Genomic DNA, 19,679 nt, shown 5'->3' on the forward strand with positions numbered 1-19,679 from the left:
TTGCTTGACATTCCTTTCAAGGGGAAAACACTCTTTGGCCCTGACTTGAAAGAGATTATCTCTGATATCACTGGGGGCAAGGGCCACGCCCTTCCTCAGGATAGGTCTTTTCAAGACCAAAAATAAACCTAAGTTTCGTCCCTTTCGCAGAAACGGATCAGCCCCAAGGGCTACGTCCTCTAAGCAGGAAGGTAATACTTCTCAAGCCAATCCAGCCTGGAGACCTATGCAAGGCTGGAGCAAAGGAAAGCAGGCCAGGAAACCTGCCACTGCTACCAAGACAGCATGAAATGCGGGCCCCCGATCCGGGACCGGATCTGGTGGGGGGCAGACTCTCTCTCTTCGCTCAGGCTTGGGAAAGAGATGTTCTGGGTTCAAGGGGCTTCCTCCAAGGGGGAGGTTCCACAGGTCTCAGTTGTCTTCAGACCACATAAGAAGACAGGCATCCTTACATTGGGTAGAAGACCTGCTAAAAATGGGAGTGATTCATCCTGTTCCATTAGGAGAACAAGGGATGGGGTTCTACTCCAATCTGTTCATAGTTCCCAAAAAAGAGGGAACGTTCAGACCAATCTTAGATCTCAAGATCTTGAACAAGTTTCTCAAGGTTCCATCGTTCAAGATGGAAACCATTCGAACACTTCTTCCTTCCTTCCAGGAAGGTCAATTCATGACCAAGGTGGATTTCAAGGATGCGTATCTACATATTCCTATCCACAAGGAACATCATCGGTTCCTAAGGTTTGCATTCCTGGACAAGCATTTCCAGTTCGTGGCATTTTCTTTCGGATTAGCCACTGCTCCTAGGATTTTCTCATAGGTACTAGGGTCCCTTCTGGCGGTGCTAAGACCAAGGGGCATTGCTGTAGTACCTTACTTGGACGACATTCTGATTCGAGCGTCGTCCCTTCCTCAAGTAAAGGCTCACACGGACATTGTCCTGGCCTTTCTCAGATCTCATGGATGGAAAGTGAACGTGGAAAAGAGTTCTCTATCTCCGTCAACGAGGGTTCCCTTCTTGGGAACTATAATAGACTCCTTAGAAATGAGGATTTTTCTGACAGAAGCCAGAAAAACAAAACTTCTAGACTCTTGTCGGATACTTCATTCCGTTCCTCTTCCTTCCATAGCGCAGTGCATGGAAGTGATAGGTTTGATGGTAGCGGCAATGGACATAGTTCCTTTTGTGCGCATTCATCTAAGACCATTACAACTGTTCATGCTCAGTCAGTGGAATGGGGACTATTCAGACTTGTCTCCGAAGATACAAGCAAATCAGAGGACCAGAGACTCATTCCGTCGGTGGCTGTCCCTGGACAACCTGTCACAAGGGATGACCTTCCGCAGACCAGAGTGGGTCATTGTCACGACCGACGCCAGTCTGATGGGCTGGGGCGCGGTCTGGGGATCCCTGAAAGCTCAGGGTCTTTGGTCTCGGGTAGAATCTCTTCTACCGATTAAATATTCTGGAACTGAGAGCGATATTCAATGCTCTCAAAGCTTGGCCTCAGCTAGCGAGGGCCAAGTTCATACATCAACCATCAGGGGGGAACAAGGAGTTCCCTAGCGATGGAAGAAGTGACTAAAATCATTCTATGGGCGGAGTCTCACTCCTGCCACCTGTCTGCTATCCACATCCCAGGAGTGGAAAATTGGGAAGCGGATTTTCTGAGTCGTCAGACATTGCATCCGGGGGAGTGGGAACTCCATCCGGAAATCTTTGCCCAAGTCACTCAACCGTGGGGCATTCCAGACATGGATCTGATGGCCTCTCGTCAGAACTTCAGAGTTCCTTACTACGGGTACAGATCCAGGGATCCCAAGGCGGCTCTAGTGGATGCACTAGTAGCACCTTGGACCTTCAAACTAGCTTATGTGTTCCCGCCGTTTCCTCTCATCCCCAGGCTGGTAGCCAGGATCAATCAGGAGAGGGCGTCGGTGATTTTGATAGCTCCTGCGTGGCCACGCAGGACTTGGTATGCAGATCTGGTGAATATGTCATCGGCTCCACCATGGAAGCTACCTTTGAGAGACCTTCTTGTTCTAGGTCCGTTCGACCCACTCCAGCTGACTGCTTGGAGATTGAACGCTTGATCTTATCAAAGCGAGGGTTCTCAGATTCTGTTATTAATACTCTTGTTCAGGCCTGAAAGCCTGTAACCAGAAAAATTACCACATAATTTGGTATATCTGTTGGTGTGAATCTGCAGGATTCCCTTGGGACAAGGTTAAGATTCCTAAGAGTCTATCCTTCCTTCGAGAAGGATTGGAAAAAGGATTATCTGCAAGTTCCTTGATGGGACAGATTTCTGCCTTGTCTGTGTTACTTCACAAAAAGCTGGCAGCTGTGCCGGATGTTCTAGCCTTTGTTCAGGCTCTGGTTAGAATCAAGCCTGTTTACAAAATTTTGACTCCTCCTTGGAGTCTCAACCTAGTTCTTTCAGTTCTTCAGGGGGTTCCGTTTGAACCCTTACATTCCGTTGATATTAAGTTATTATCTTGGAAAGTTTTGTTTTTGGTTGCAATTTCTTCTGCTAGAAGAGTTTCAGAATTATCTGCTCTGCAGTGTTCTTCTCCTTATCTGGTGTTCCATGCAGATAAGGTGGTTTTTGCGTACTAAACCTGGTTTTCTTCCAAAAGTTGTTTCTAACAAAAACATTAACCAGGAGATAGTTGTGCCTTCTTTGTGTCCTAATCCAGTTTCAAAGAAGGAACGTTTGTTGCACAACTTGGATGTAGTTCGTGCTCTCAAATTTTACTTAGCAGCTACTAAGGATTTCAGACAAACTTTGTCTTTGTTTGTTGTTTATTCTGGTAAACGGAGAGGTAAAAAAGCAACTTCTACCTCTCTCTCCTTCTGGATTAAAAGCATTATCCGATTGGCTTATGAGACTGCCGGACGGCAGCCTCCTGAAAGAATCACAGCTCACTCCACTAGGGCTGTGGCTTCCACATGGGCCTTCAAGAACGAGGCTTCTGTTGATCAGATATGTAAGGCAGCGACTTGGTCTTCACTGCACACTTTTTCTAAATTTTACAAATTTGATACTTTTGCTTCTTCTGAGGCTATTTTTGGGAGAAAGGTTTTGCAAGCCGTGGTGCCTTCCATTTAGGTGACCTGATTTGCTCCCTCCCTTCATCCGTGTCCTAAAGCTTTGGTATTGGTTCCCACAAGTAAGGATGACGCCGTGGACCGGACACACCTATGTTGGAGAAAACAGAATTTATGTTTACCTGATAAATTACTTTCTCCAACGGTGTGTCCGGTCCACGGCCCGCCCTGGTTTTTTTTTAATCAGGTCTGATAATTTATTTTCTTTAACTACAGTCACCACGGTAACATATGGTTTCTCCTATGCAAATATTCCTCCTTAACGTCGGTCGAATGACTGGGGTAGGCGGAGCCTAGGAGGGATCATGTGACCAGCTTTGCTGGGCTCTTTGCCATTTCCTGTTGGGGAAGAGAATATCCCACAAGTAAGGATGACGCCGTGGACCGGACACACCGTTGGAGAAAGTAATTTATCAGGTAAACATAAATTCTGTTTTTTTTTATGATTATTATTTTGCAGAGAACTCTGTTTGGTTTTGTAGACACTAATATTGTTTACAAATATACAATTATGCGTGTTCTTGTTTCGCTAAATCTCCTGAGTTAGGGATAACGCATTGCCTCTAAACCCAATATTTCCCAAGATGATGCTGTGTAGGTATTTACACAGTTTTCTCCTTCCACGTCCCTAGCCTTTATGGTGTCACCTGCTGTGCCCTGCGGTTCTTCATTATCTCTTGGAGGAGTTATTTGCTGCAGAATCTGTTGCTCAGTTATCTTTTGGGTATCTTTAGCATTATCTGCTTTTCCTTTTTTTAGAGGGAAAATCACAGAAGGAATATTAGATATTCAGATAGTAAGGTTTCTGTACTGCCTGCTGCTACACTGTTTGCCTTCCTCGTAGGTCTGATGAGGAGGATATGTGAGTAGCCTCTGAGGATAAATTCTCAGATGTGGACAGTATAATTCCTTATTCTGTTTCAGATTTCAGCCTGAACACCTTTGTGTGTGATTAAGGAGGTTTTTGGCTGCTTTAGAGCGACTCCAATCGTCTGTCGTTGTCAATCCCTAAAGAATCGAGTAAATGTTATAGATACTTGGAAAATCGTGCTCACAGGAATGGGAGAGCTACTCTTAGAGTTTTTTCTCTGTCTCCTGTCCTTAAGAGGATGTTTCCTGTCATTGTCTCCATTAAATGTAGGTTTATTTGGAAATTTGATATTGCCACTCTGGTAAGTGTGGCATCTTATTTGTTGCAATGGTGGGGACTCCTTTAAGGAGGATATCCTGAACTGAATTAAGGCTCTTGAACTAGCCAATTCCTTTATTTCTGATGCTACCTTGCTAGCCTTTAAGCAGGAAGCCAAGATATCTAACTTCGCCTAGCTAGCCTGCGGGGCTTTGTGGCTATATCCATGGTCAATGGATTTTTCCAAGCTTCTGACATTTCCTTACAAGGGTAAGACCTTGTTTTGTCCAGATCTGACAGGAATATTTCTGATATTTCTGATAGTTCAGGGATACTAGGGTTACATCGTTGGACTTAGGATCCAAATAACATATGTCCGTGTGGGTTTGCACCCCATTTCTGTTACCCATTTAAAGATGTTCTACCACAAGAGGAGAAGGTGGTGAATCTCTCTGTCTTTAATCATGGATATGAGATGTCCCAGATAGACTGTGGGCATAGTATCTCAGGGTTACTACATGATAGTCATTCTTTCCTTTCCTGAGGCAGGTCCCTTCTCTCAGGTTTATCGGCACCAGATAACAATGAGGTAATTTGGTAGTGCTGTTGGAACTTATATCCCCTGTGAGGGATTGTTCCAGTTCTTGTGTGAGAGCAGGATCTAGGAATTTTTATCATGTATTTGGACCTTAAGTGCCTCAACTAGTTGTGTCCCAAGGATCAACTCTGGGCACTGGCATGACAAGCACGCCCTTCTAGGTGTGCTCATGGTGACCATAGTCCTCAAGGATTTTGAGATTGACTTTTCTGTCAATCACTTTAAGTTGATTAGTCCTTTGGTATTGCTTATTGACTAGGACACCTAGCTGGGAAACCAAAGGTCGAGAGTTTGATTCCGCCCACATGGGGTTGGTTCTTGGTGTTGTGGCTTATTCGGCTGCCCTTGGAATTTAAAGAGCTTTTGGTTATCTAAAGCTCCTGGTTCTAAAAACTCTTCACTTTGGCCTTGCCATGGCTCTCAGTGGGGGCTATATTGCAGGTTTCAGGAAATTGCTGTGAGGCCTTTCCTGAATGTTAATAATGGTTCAGGCGCCATTTTTTGAACAAGTAAACTCTCATACATTCGTTCCTCGGATGGAAGTAAATCTGAAATTGAGTTACCTTATTCCTGCTACAGGGGTAGTTTGTTTAGGGACCTTATTAGTTTCTATTCCTTTGAAAATATTTTGGTCAGAGGTCAGACTCTGTTTGGACCTCCAGTGTTTCAATGTATGGAGGTAATGGTCTGATGGTTGCTTCATTAGACATCATTCTTTTGATCGATTCCATCTGTGAATCTATGGACCGGGGACCTTGTGGCCCTGTCTCGGAGGATAGATCTGGATCTGTCGACTCGAGATTTTTCCCTGTGGATAGGAGAGGAATTGGTGGTAGAGCGTTCGCTTAACTCGCGAGAGGTAGCGGGTTCGTTGCCCACGTTCTCCAGAATATTTTTGGTTTTTCTCAGGAGCATCTGTCTCGGAACACAATCTTCCGGAGACCTTCCTGAGTAATAGTGACCATGGTCGCTAGCCCGTTGGGTTGGTGACTATGGACTTGGGAGGTGTCTATTCTCCCCATATTTTTCTTGAAGTAAACATTATCCTCAATGCTCTGATGGCTTGGCTTCAGTCACTTTATCTACTGGTCAGGTTTTAATTGAACATTTTCATCTCAGTGCTTACATTAACTGCCTGAGAGGAACCTGGAGTTCCTGTGACATGATTGGCATGGATGTTCGGTGGGCATGCGCTCATTTTCGCTGCTTATCCATTTTTTCACTTTCAAGAGTGAATTCCGGGTAGGAGAGTTCCTCAGACCGCTCTAATAGATGCCCTGGCGGTTCCTTGGGAGGTATACCGGTTTCTTCCGGTTGCTCTCCTTCCATGAGTCATCACTCGTATCACTCAGGAGAGAGTGTCAGTAATGCTAATAGTCTCTGCATGGCTTCTCAGGATCTGGTATGCAGACCTAGTGGAATTGCCATCTCCTTTACCTTGGAGACTTCCTCTGAGGAAGGACCTTCTACTTCAGGGTTCCTTCCTTCATCCAAATCTCGTTTCTCTGAAGCTGACTGCTTGGAGATTGTATGCTTATTTTTATCTAAGCGTGGGTTTTCAGAGTCGGTCATCGAGACCTTGATCCAGGCTCGTAAGCTTGTGACTCGTAAGATCTACCATAAGATTTGGCGTAAATATTTGTATTGGTGTGAATGAAGGGATACTCTTGGAGTAGAGTCAGGATTTCTAGGATTTTGTCCTTTTTCCAGGATGGTGTGGAGAAGGGTTTGTCAGCTAGTACTCTGAAGGGTCAGATTTTGGCATGGTCTATTTTGTTGCATAAGCATTTTGCGGATGTGCCAGACGTGCAATCGTTTTGTCACGCCTTGGTCAGGATCCAGCCTGTGTTTAAACCGGTTACTCCTCCCTGGAGTCTTAATCTTGTTCTTAAGGTTTTTAAGCAGACTCTGTTTGAGCCTATGCATTCCTTAGATATTAAGTTATCTTGGAAAATTTTGTTCTTGTTGCCGTTTCCTCTACTCAGAGAGTTTCAGAGCTCTCTGCGCTACAGTGTGATTCCCCTTATCTTACCTTTCATTTTGATAAGGTGGTTTTGCGTAGTAAGTTGGGTTTCTTGCCTTAAAGGGACACTGTACCCAAAAAAATTCTTTCATGATTCAGATTGAGCATGAAATTTTAAGCAACTTTCTAATTTACTCCCATTATCAAATTATCTTCATTCTCTTGGTATCTTTATTTGAAATGCAAGAATGTAAGTTTAGATGGCGGCCCATTTTTGGTGAACAACCTGGGTTGTCCTTGCTGATTGGTGGATAAATTCATCCACCAATAAAAAAGTGCTGTCCAGAGTACTGAAACCAAAAAAAAGCTTAGATGCCTTCTTTTTCAAAAAATGATAGCAAGAGAACGAAGAAAAATTGATAATAGGAGTAAATTAGAAAGTTGCTTAAAATTGCATGCTCTTTCTGAATTATAAAAGAAAAAATTTGGGTACAGTCTCCCTTTTAAGTTGTTTATTCAAGAATATTAATCAGGAAATATTTGTTCCTCCTTTGTTTATAACCTAGATGTTGTTCGTGCGCTGAAAATCTTTCTGCAGGCGACTAAGGACTGTCGTCAATCTTCTGCCTTATTTGTTTTTCTGGGAAACACCAAGGGTCAGAAAGCTTGGGCTACTGTGCTTTACTTTTGACTGAAGAGTGTTATCCGTTTGGCCTATGAGACTGCTGGACAGCAAGCTCCCGATGAAATCACAGCTGATTCCATTTGGGCTGTCTCTTCTTCCTGGGTTTTCAAGTATAAAGCTTTTGTGGAACATATTTGCAAGGCTGCAACTTGGTCATCTTTGCATACTTTTTCTAAATTCTTTAAGTTTTGATACTTTTGCCTCTGCTGAGGCTTCTTTTGGGAGAAAGGTTCTTCATTCAGTGGTGCCTTCTGTTTAGGTTCCTGTCTTGTCCCTCCCTTATCATCTATGTCCTCTAGCTTGTGTATTGATTCCCAACAGTAATTGATGTTAATCTGTGGACTCACGGTGTCATTCGAAAGATAACAACATTTATGCTTACCTGATAAATTTATATATTTCTTGACACGGTGAGTCCATGGCACGCCCTGTTTTTCAGACAGTTTTTCTTTGTCATATAAACCTCAGGCACCTCTGCACCTTGTGTTATTTCCTTTCTCTTCTTTTCCTTCGGTCGAATGACTGGAGGTTGTGGGAAGGGAAGTGATACTTAACAGATTTGCTGTGGTGCTCTTTGCCGCCTCCTGCTGGTCAGGAGTGATATTCCCAACAGTAATTGATGATGATCCATGGACTCACCGTGTCAAGAAAGAAATTTATCAGGTAAGCATAATTTTTTTTTTTTTTATAAAATTATCAAAAATTACTATTTTTTCCCTGACTGTGTCATAATATTCTCTGCCTTTGTCCAAATAAGTCTATATTTATACAAAACAACAACTATTACCTTTCTGATTTACAGTACTGTAATATCTTTCTGTATACAAAAGTATTAAAAATTTTATAAAACTACCTTTAGTTTACATGTATAAGCTGTGTTATGATATGTAAATATTGCCTAAATGAAATAAGATATTGTTGTTAACACTTTGTTCCATCCACCTTGCCAAACTGTCCCATTTTACAGATGCAAATATTCCAAAATCCAAACTATTCTTAAATCCTAAACTTTTCTAGTCCCAAGCAGTTTAAATAAAGATTATTCTACCTGTACAATGTTTAAGCACATTTATTTATATATATATATATATATATATATATATATTTCTCCTACATTGGTGTGTCCGGTCCACGGCTTCATCCTTACTTGTGGGATATTCTCATTCCCTACAGGAAATGGCAAAGAGAGCACACAGCAAAGCTGTCTATATAGCCCCCCCTCTGGCTCCGCCCCCCAGTCATTCTCTTTGCCGCTCTGAACAAGTAGCATCTCCACGGGGATGGTAAAGAGTATGTGGTGTTAGTTGTAGTTTTATTTCTTCTATCAAGAGTTTGTTATTTTAAAATAGTGCCGGTTTGTACTATTTACTCTACAACAGAAAGTGATGAAGATTTCTGTTAAAAGAGGAGTATGATTTTAGCACCAGTAACTAAAATCCATTGCTGTTCCCACGCAGGACTGTTGAAACCAGAGAACTTCAGTTGGGGGGAACAGCTTATCTGCTTCAGGTATGATCAGTCACTTTTCTAACAAGACACAGTACTGCTAGAAGACTGTCAGTTTTCCCTGAGGGGATAGGTAAGCCATTTTCTTAGACTCAGTTACAGAATTAAGGCTTATATCTTGGGCTCTATGCTGGTTGACACTATTGTGGGCTAAATCGATTGATTTTTATCATATTTATTTGACATTTGGAGTGTTTGATAAACTTTGAAACACTTTTGGGGACGTTTATTTGCGCCTGGCAGTTGGTTAGACGCCTAATCTTGTCAGAAAGGCCCCTTCACTCTGGAATGCAGAGGGAGGAGGCCTCATTTTCGCGCCTCTGTGGCGCAGTTACTTCTCTAAGACAGTGCATGCAGCTTCACGTGAGGAGGTCCAGTGACTTAGAAAACGACTCGGAGAGGCTTATTTCTGTTGTTAATAACCCCTAAGGAAGGTAAAAGCCGCAGCAAAGTCTGTGGCAGGGACTGTAGTGTGTTTTAACCGGTCAATTGGGATTATTAGCTCCGGTTTGGTCATTTAAGGGTTAAGAGACTTGAAATTTGGTGTGCAATACTGTTAAAGCATTAAGACACTGGGGTATAAATTTCATTAAGAACAGATATTTCCTTGACGTTTTTTCGATCATTCAGAAATAAAGTGTGCTCTTTTTATTATTTAAAGAGACAGTAACGGTTTTGTTTAAAATTGTTTTTATTGCATTAAAAACCTGCCTAAGTCTGTTTAACATGTCTGTACCTTCAGATAGCCTATGTTTTTTGGGTATGGAGGCCAAGGTGGTTCCCCCATTAAATGTATGTGCAAATTGTGCCATGACGTCCAAACAGAGTAAGGACAGTACTGTCACATTTCATAATGTTGCCCAAGATGATTCTTTAAATGAAGGTAGTGGGGATAGTTCATCATCCTCTCCTTCTGTGTTAACACCAGCTTTGCCCGCGCAGGCGATACCTAGTACATCTAGCGCGCCAATGCTTGTTACTATGCAGCAATTAACAGCAGTAATGGATAATTCTCTAGCAGCTCTTTTATCCAAACTGCCAACATTTCCTAGAAAGCGTGATTGCTCAGTTTTAAATACAGAGGATGAGCAAGTAGGCGCTGACGATAATTTATCCGTTATACCCTCACATCAATCTGAGTTGGCAGTGAGGGAGGGTCTGACTGAGGGAGAAATTTCTGATTCAGGTAAAGTTTCTCAGCAGGCAGAACCTGATATCGTGGCATTTAAATTTAAGCTAGAACATCTCAGCGCTCTGCTTAAGGAGGTGCTAGCTACCCTTGATGATTGTGATACTTTGGTGATTCCAGAGAAGTTGTGCAAGATGGACAAATTCTTAGAGGTCCCAGTGCACGCTGACGCTTTTCCGATACCCAAGAGGGTGGCGGACATAGTGACTAAGGAGTGGGAGAAGCCAGGCGTACCTTTTGTTCCCCCTCCTATATTTAAGAAAATGTTCCCCATTGTCGACCCCAGAAGGGATGCATGGCAAACGGTCCCTAAGGTAGAGGGGGCAGTTTCAACATTAGCTAAGCGCACAACTATTCCTATAGAAGACAGTTGCGCTTTCAAAGATCCTATGGATAAAAAATTGGAAGGATTGCTTAAAAAGATTTTTGTTCAGCAAGGTTTCCTTCTTCAACCAATTTTGTGCATTATTCCTGTCACCACGGTGGCGTCTTTTTGGTTCGATGAACTAGAAAATTCGCTCCAAAAGGAGACTCCATATGATGAGGTCATGGACAGAATTCACGCACTAAAGTTGGCTAATTCCTTTATTTTGGATGCCGCTTTTCAATTGGCTTTGGCTAAAATCTTGGTCGGCAGATGTGTCGTCCAAAACAAAATTGCTTAATATTCCTTTCAAAGGTAAGACCCTTTTCGGGCCAGAATTGAAGGAGATTATTTCAGACATCACTGGGGGAAAGGGCCATGCCCTCCCACAGGATAGGCCTTTCAAGGCTAAGAATAAGTCTAATTTTCGTTCCTTTCGCAATTTCAGGAACGGACCTGCTTCTAACTCTGCAGCCTCTAGACAAGAACAAGGGAAAACAGGCCAAGAAGCCTGCTGCTGCTACCAAGATAGCATGAAGGGGTAGCCCCCGATCCGGGACCGGATCTAGTAGGGGGCAGACTTTCTCTCTTTGCTCAGGCTTGGGCAAGAGATGTTCCGGACCCCTGGGCACTAGAAATTGTCTCTCAGGGGTATCTTCTAGAGTTCAAGGAACTTCCTCCAAGGGGAAGGTTCCACATGTCTCGCTTATCTTTAGACCAGATAAAGAGACAGGCATTCTTACATTGCGTAGGAGACCTATTAAAGATGGGAGTGATACACCCAGTTCCAACAGCGGAACAAGGTCTGGGTTTTTACGCAAACCTGTTTGTAGTTCCCAAAAAAGAAGGAACTTTCAGACCAATTCTGGATTTAAAGATTCTAAACAAATTCCTCAGAGTTCCATCATTCAAAATGGAAACCATTCGGACGATTTTACCAACGATCCAGGAGGGTCAATATATGACTACCGTGGACCTAAAGGATGCATACCTGCATATTCCTATCCACAAAGATCATCATCAGTTCCTGAGGTTCGCCTTTCTGGACAAACATTACCAGTTCGTGGCTCATCCGTTCGGTTTAGCCACTGCTCCCAGAATTTTCACAAAGGTGCTAGGGTCCCTTCTAGCGGTCCTAAAGCCGAGGGGCATTGCAGTAGCACCTTACCTAGACGACATTCTAATTCAAGCGTCGTCCCTTCCCAAAGCAAGGGCTCATACAGACATTGTTTTAGCCTTTCTCAGATCTCACGGGTGGAAGGTGAACATAGAAAAGAGTTCCCTTTCTGGGAACAATAATAGACTCTGTAGAAATGAAGATTTTTCTGACAGAGGTCAGAAAGTTAAAGCTTCTAAACGCTTGTCGAGTTCTTCAATCTATTCCTCAGCCCTCCATAGCTCAGTGCATGGAGGTAATAGGACTAATGGTTGCGGCAATGGACGTGGTTCCTTTTGCTCGAATTCATTTAAGACCATTACAACTGTACATGCTCAAACAGTGGAATGGGGATTATGCAGACTTGTCTCCCCAGATTCAAATGGACCAGAAAACCAGAGACTCACTCCTCTGGTGGTTGTCTCAGGATCACCTGTCTCAGGGAATGAGTTTCCGCAGACCAGAGTGGATCATTGTTACGACCGACGCCAGTCTCTTAGGCTGGGGCGCGGTCTGGGACTCCCTGAAAGCTCAGGGTCTATGGTCTCGGGAAGAGTCTCTCCTCCCGATAAACATTTTGGAACTGAGAGCGATATTCAATGCGCTCCTGGCTTGGCCTCAACTAGCGAAGGCCAAGTTCATAAGATTTCAGTCGGACAACATGACGACTGTAGCGTACATCAATCATCAGGGAGGGACAAAGAGTTCCCTGGCGATGAGAGAGGTATCCAAGATCATCAAATGGGCGGAGGATCACTCCTGCCATCTATCTGCAATTCACATCCCAGGAGTAGACAACTGGGAGGCGGATTATTTGAGTCGTCAGACTTTCCATCCGGGGGAGTGGGAACTTCACCCAGAGGTCTTTGCCTAGTTAATTCAACTATGGGGCACTCCAGATATGGATCTGATGGCGTCTCGTCAGAACTCCAAGGTTCCACGCTACGTGTCCATATCCAGGGATCCCAAGGCGACACTAGTGGATGCATTAGTGGCGCCTTGGTCGTTCAATCTGGCTTATGTGTTTCCACCGTTCCCTCTCCTTCCCAGGCTAGTAGCCAGGATCAAACAGGAGAAGGCTTCGGTGATTCTAATAGCTCCTGCATGGCCACGCAGGACTTGGTATGCAGACCTGGTGAATATGTCATCGGCTCCACCATGGAAGCTACCTTTGAGACAGAACCTTCTAGTTCAAGGTCCATTCGAACATCCAAATCTAGTTTCTCTGCAACTGATTGCTTGGAAATTGAACGCTTGATTCTATCTAAGCGTGGGTTTTCCGAATCTGTTATAGATACTCTGGTTCAGGCCAGAAAACCTGTGACCAGGAAGATTTACCATAAGATATGGCAAAAATATATCTGTTGGTGCGAATCCAAGGGTTACTCATGGAGTAAAATTAGGATTCCTAGGATACTTTCCTTTCTCCAAGAGGGTTTGGATAAAGGTTTGTCAGCTAGTTCTCTAAAAGGACAGATATCTGCTCTGTCTGTCTTGTTGCACAAGCGTCTGGCAGCCGTGCCAGATGTACAAGCGTTTGTAAAGGCGTTAGTTAGAATCAAGCCTGTTTACAGACCTATGACTCCTCCATGGAGTCTAAACTTAGTTCTTTCAGTTCTTCAAGGGGTTCCGTTTGAACCTTTGCATTCCATAGATATTAAGTTACTATCTTGGAAAGTTCTGTTTTTGGTTGCTATTTCTTCTGCTAGAAGAGTTTCTGAATTGTCTGCTTTGCAGTGTACTTCACCCTATCTGGTATTCCATACAGATAAGGTAGTTTTACGTACCAAGCCTGGGTTTCTTCCAAAGGTGGTTTCCAATAGGAATATTTACCAGGAAATAGTTGTTCCTTCTCTGTGTCCGAATCCAGTTTCGAAGAAGGAACGTTTGTTACATAACCTAGATGTGGTTCGTGCTTTAAAATTCTATTTAGAAGCAATAAAGGATTTCAGACAGACATCTTCCTTGTTTGTCGTCTATTCTGGTAAGAGGAGAGGTCAGAAAGCTACTGCTACCTCTCTTTCCTTTTGGCTAAAAAGCATCATCCGATTAGCTTACGAGACTGCCGGATGGCAGCCTCCTGAACGAATTACAGCTCACTCTACTAGAGCTGTGGCTTCCACATGGGCCTTCAAGAATGAGGCTTCTGTTGAACAGATCTGTAAGGCAGCGACTTGGTCTTCTCTGCATACATTTGCCAAATTTTACAAATTCGATACTTATGCTTCTTTGGAGGCTATTTTTGGGAGAAAGGTTTTGCAAGCTGTGGTGCCTTCCGTTTAGGTTACCTGACTTGTTCCCTCCCTTCATCCGTGTCCTAAAGCTTTGGTATTGGTTCCCACAAGTAAGGATGAAGCCGTGGACCGGACACACCAATGTAGGAGAAAACAGAATTTATTTTTACCTGATAAATTTCTTTCTCCTACGGTGTGTCCGGTCCACGGCCAGCCCTGGCTTTTAGTCAGGTTTAAAAAAAATTATTTTTCTGTACACTACAGTCACCACGGCACCTTATGGTTTCTCCTTTTTCTCCTAACCGTCGGTCGAATGACTGGGGGGCGGAGCCAGAGGGGGGGCTATATGGACAGCTTTGCTGTGTGCTCTCTTTGCCATTTCCTGTAGGGAATGAGAATATCCCACACGTAAGGATGAAGCCATGGACCGGACACACCGTAGGAGAAAGAAATTTATCAGGTAAACATAAATTCTGTTTTATTTATTTTTTTAAATAAAAAATCCACACTTAGCCACACTGCTTGCATGACCTCTTGTTTTAAAGCCCCTCTTTAAAATAAAACCTTTATATAGGTTTTATAGCCAGGTGATCACCTAGAGTTTATAAATCTGCATTTATTTGAGTAGAGGCTCAAGGGAGCCTGACGTGCAGATCAAATTCATATACAATATACCCAAAGGCTCTTTTATATGAGGTTTACTTTCTTTCTTTTTTAACTAAAGTGTTTAGAATAAACACACACTTTTTTACAATTTGTTTTTATTAAAATTGTAATAAAATATATACATAACATAATAATATAGTTTGAATTTGCTAGGTCTACTGGAAAAAAACTGTGGGTTCTCACTGAAAAATTACCTACAGTGGGGCTTATATCGGAGCAGCATCTAAAAACTCAAAAACCGCTCAGCAGTTAAAGGGTTAATCAAGTTTAAAGGGACGTAAAACGCTGCTTGTTTTTGCGTAACAGTTGTGCCCTCTTTTCCTAGACAGGTTGAAAAGCAAAACATGCAACCTAGATTTTTAAAATGCTGCAAATTGTTTAAAGCCGCTATTTGATTCCCAAGTTAAAGAATTAGCTTTTTGGCCTTACAAATGAGTGTAGGACAATCACAAATTTACACAAAAGTGTGCAATGTTTAATGTAATTGAATGGGGTTGTAAGAAAATGGCTGCCTAGGCCCTGATATAGGTACCTGAAGCTTAAACAATGGGTAAGACAACCTTTTTATAATGCATTTATATTGCAAAGTTTAATAAAATAGCATGTACTAGTCACTTCCATTTCTATTATAAACATTTGAAAACATGTCTTGTGTATATTTTTAATGTTTTTTGGTTTGCTAATTTTAAATATATGTATAATTCAAGAATAGCAGGAATTCCATATTAATATAATAATTATGATTATGTCCCTTGCAGCTTGACCCCTATGATTATGAAACTATCGAGGGATTACTTCAGGTTATAATTGCAGCCGATGAGAAAAATACCAATCTCCAGCTCAACCAGGTAAAGGGATTACTTATTTGTATATGTCTGTATCAATACTATTTTTAAAATAGGGCCCTCAATTCCCCCTGTATTTGTCTGTAAAATGTTGTCTTATATTGTATTGTTTCTCCATTGTACTTTTATCTTTGTACCCATGGGCAGCGCTGCAGAATCTGTTGGGGCTTTATAAATAAAGAATAATAAAATAATATTTTTTAACACAAACTATTCTTAATTTATGCTTTTTTCATTATTCATGTTCTAAAAAGTTCCTTTGCTCACAATAATCACATTCTTTAACAAAGTGTAACTTCCTTGTGAAATGATTCAAAACATTCATGCTCAATCTAGGGCTAGGTCACAATTTAGTCTGCAAAGGTTTTTGTTACTACCAGTAACCATTGGATGTGATGTTCCTTATTATGCATTTTCTGTCTTATGGGCCAGATATGTTTTCTTTTCTGTTATAGCAGGGCTCACAATTTCAAGTCCTAAGCTACTAGCCAGGTCAAAATGTTACTCGCCACTTCAGATCCCACCCACTACTCGCCCACATCCACTAATCCACTCCCTATTTGCATATACTTAGCTATTGTGAAACACCTTATTGTGCAGTCATTTTTAATATTGTTTTTATTTTATATCATAACAAATTAAATAATGCTACATACAATAATAAATTAACAAAAATTAAGTGCATAGCAGTTAGCAACATCAACTAGGCGTTATGGGGAAGTCAACAGCTGGATAGAAAAATGAAGAACTGAGAGAATGCAGAGAGTGAAGAGTATTATAGGGGGCGCCCTTATGTACTGGGGATTAAGTAATCACCAATCTTATAATATACATATATAGGTGGCAAATCAATCCTGGTCTATGCAACCTAAGTGTCACAATAAGGATGGTGTATACATATATAAAACAATTTGTGAGCTTAAAATGAAAAAGGCTTAGTACCAATAAATTAAACTAGATACAAACTATTACAATGTTGAAACAATGTGATGAAACAACATATATAGCCAAATGCTAATATATATACATGTACGTGTGTATATATATATATATCTATATATCCATATATATATATATTTTTATTTTATTTTTTTTAATTTCTTTCATGTAATTGGCAAGAGTCCATGAGCTAGTGACGTATGGGATATACATTCCTACCAGGAGGGGCAAAGTTTCCCAAACCTCAAAATGCCTATAAATACACCCCTCACCACACCCACAGTTCAGTTTTACAAACTTTGCCTCCCATGGAGGTGGTGAAGTAAATTTGTGCTCGATTTCTACGTTGATATGCGCTTCGCAGCAGGCTGAAGCCCGGTTTTCCTCTCAGAGTGCAGTGAATGTCAGAGGGATGTGAAGAGAGTATTGCCTATTTGAATACCATGGTCTTCCTCTAGGGGATATATTTCATAGGTTCTCTGTTATCGGTCGTAGAGATTTCTTCTCCTACCTCCCTTTTCAGATCGACGATATACTCTTATATACCATTACCTCTACTGATTCTCGTTTCAGTACTGGTTTGGCTATCTACTATATGTAGATGACTGTCTTGGGGTAAGTAAATCTTATTTCTATTTATGACACTCAAAGCTATGGTTGGGCACTTTATATGTAAAGTTCTAAATATATGTTTTAAACTTATATTTGCCTTGATTCAGGATAATCAGTATTCCTTCTTTCAGACTGTCAGTTTCATTTTTTGGGAAAATGCATAAGAATAAATATTTTATCTTACCTTAAAATTTCAAATTAACTTTTTCTATGGCTGTTAGGCTCGCGGGGGCAGAAAATGATTCAATTTATTGCGTCATTTTTGGCGCAAAATTTCGTCATTTCCAGCGCCATAGTCGACGCCGGAAGTTTTCACGTGGTTGCGTCATTTTTTACATATGTGTGTTACAGACATTTGTTTGCGCCAAAAAATGTGGGTGTCATACTTGGCGCCAAAAAATGTGGGCGTGGCTCCAAAAAAGTGGGCGTCATACTTGGTGCCAGTTTTTTCACATTATTTCAGTCTCATTTTTTTGTTGCTTCTGGTTGCTAGAGGCTTGTTTGTTTTGCATTTTTTCCCATTCCTAAAAAATGTCATTTAAGGAATTTGATAATTTTGCTTTATATGTTGTTTTTTCTATTACATATTGCAAGATGTCACAACCTGACCCTGGATCAGAATCTACTTCTGGAAAGACGCTGCCTGATGTTGGTTCTACCAAAGCTAAGTGCATTTGTTGTAAACTTTTGGTAACTGTTCCTCCGGCTGTAGTTTGTGTTAGTTGTCATGATAAACTTTCTAACGCAGATAATGTCTCCATTAGTAATAATCCATTACCTGTTGTTTTTCCTTCAACATCTAATGTTCAGGATGTTCCTGTTAATGTAAGAGAATTTGTTTCTAATTCTATTAGGAAGGCTCTGTCTGTTATTCCTCCTTCCAGTAAACGTAAAAGGTCTTTTAAAACTTCTCATATTTCAGATGAATTTTTAAATGACCGCCATCATTCTGACTTATCTATTTCTGATGAGGATCTCTCTGGTTCAGAAGATTCTGCCTCAGATATTGACACTGATAAATCTTCATATTTATTTAAGATGGAGTTTATTCGTTCTTTACTTAAAGAAGTGTTGATTGCATTCGATATGAAGGAGTCTAGTTCTCTTGATATTAAAACTACTAAACGTTTAAATTCAGTTTTTAAACCTCATGTAGTTATTCCAGAAGTTTTTCCAGTTCCTGATGCTATTTCAGAAGTAATTTCTAGGGAATGGAATAGTCTGGGTACTTCATTTACTCCTTCACCAAGGTTTAAGAAATTGTACCCTTTGCCATCTGACAGATTAGAGTTTTCGGAAAAAATCCCCAAAGTTGATGGGGCTATCTCTACTCTTGCTAAACGTACTACTATTCCTACGGCAGATAGTACTTCAATTAAGGATCCTTTAGATAGGAAGCTTGAATCCTTTCTAAGGAAGGCTTATTTATGTTCAGGTAATCTTTTTAGGCCTACTATTTCTTTGGCTGATGTTGCTGCAGCTTCCACTTTCTGGTTGGAGGCTTTAGCGCAACAAGTGTCAGACCATAATGCTTATAGCATTGTTAAACTTCTTCAACATGCTAATAACTTTTTGTGATGCCATTTTTTATATCATTAGAATTGATGTCAGGTATATGTCTTTAGCTATTTTAGCTAGAAGAGCTTTATGGCTTAAATCTTGGAATGCAGATAGGACTTCTAAGTCAACATTGCTTTCTCTTTCTTTCCAAGGTAATAAATTATTTGGTTCACAGTTGGATTCAATCATTTCAACTGTTACTGGAGGGAAGGGAGCCTTTTTGCCTCAGGACAAAAAATCTAAAGGTAAATATAGGGCTGCTAATCGTTTTCGTTCCTTTCGTCAGAATAAGGAACAAAAGCCTGACCCTTCCTCTAAAGGAACAGTTTCCGTTTGGAAACCTTCTCCAGTCTGGAATAAATCCAAGCCTTTTTGAAAGTCAAAACCAGCTCCTAAATCCGCATGAAGGTGCGGCCCTCATTCCAGCACAGCTGGTAGGGGGCAGGTTACGATTTTTCAAAGATGTTTGGATCAATTTGATTCACAGTCTTTGGTTTCAGAACATTGTTTCACAAGGGTACAGAATAGGTTTCAAGGTAAGGCCGCCTGTGAGAAGATTTTTTCTCTCACGCATCCCAGTAAACCCAGTAAAGGCTCAGGCGTTTCTGAAATGTGTTTCAGACCTAGAGTCGGCTGGGGTAATTATGCCAGTTCCAGTTCTGGAACAGGGTCTGGGGTTTTACTCAAATCTATTCATTGTACCAAAGAAGGAGAATTCCTTCAGACCAGTTCTGGATCTAAAAATATTGAATCGTTATGTAAGGATACCAACATTCAAAATGGTGACTATAAGGACTATTCTGCCTTTTGTTCAGCAAGGGCATTATATGTCTACAATAGACTTACAGGATGCATATCTTCATATTCCAATTCATCCAGATCACTATCAGTTCCTGAGATTCTCTTTTCTAGACAAGCATTACCAGTTTGTTGCTCTTCCATTTGGCCTAGCAACAGCTCCAAGGATCTTTTCAAAGGTTCTCGGTGTCCTTCTCTCTGTAATCAGAGAACAGGGTATTGCGGTATTTCCTTATTTGGACGATATCTTGGTACTTGCTCAGTCTTTACATTCTGCAGAATCTCTTACGAATCAACTTGTGTTGTTTCTTCAAAGACATGGT

General features: G+C 41.4%; 1 protein-coding gene across 1 annotated transcript in view; it reads left to right on the top strand.

Moving 5' to 3' along the window:
* The window catches only part of KNTC1 (kinetochore associated 1), a 1,377,837-nt gene that overhangs the window by 873,605 nt on the left and 484,553 nt on the right, over positions 1 to 19,679 (top strand). The window contains exon 45 of the mRNA XM_053701768.1: positions 15,361 to 15,450. Within this exon, the coding sequence (XP_053557743.1) occupies positions 15,361 to 15,450 (90 nt within the window). The remainder of the gene's footprint in view (positions 1 to 15,360; positions 15,451 to 19,679) is intronic.

The sequence above is a fragment of the Bombina bombina genome, chromosome 2, assembly GCF_027579735.1.
Source record: "Bombina bombina isolate aBomBom1 chromosome 2, aBomBom1.pri, whole genome shotgun sequence".
Lineage (NCBI taxonomy): Eukaryota > Metazoa > Chordata > Amphibia > Anura > Bombinatoridae > Bombina > Bombina bombina.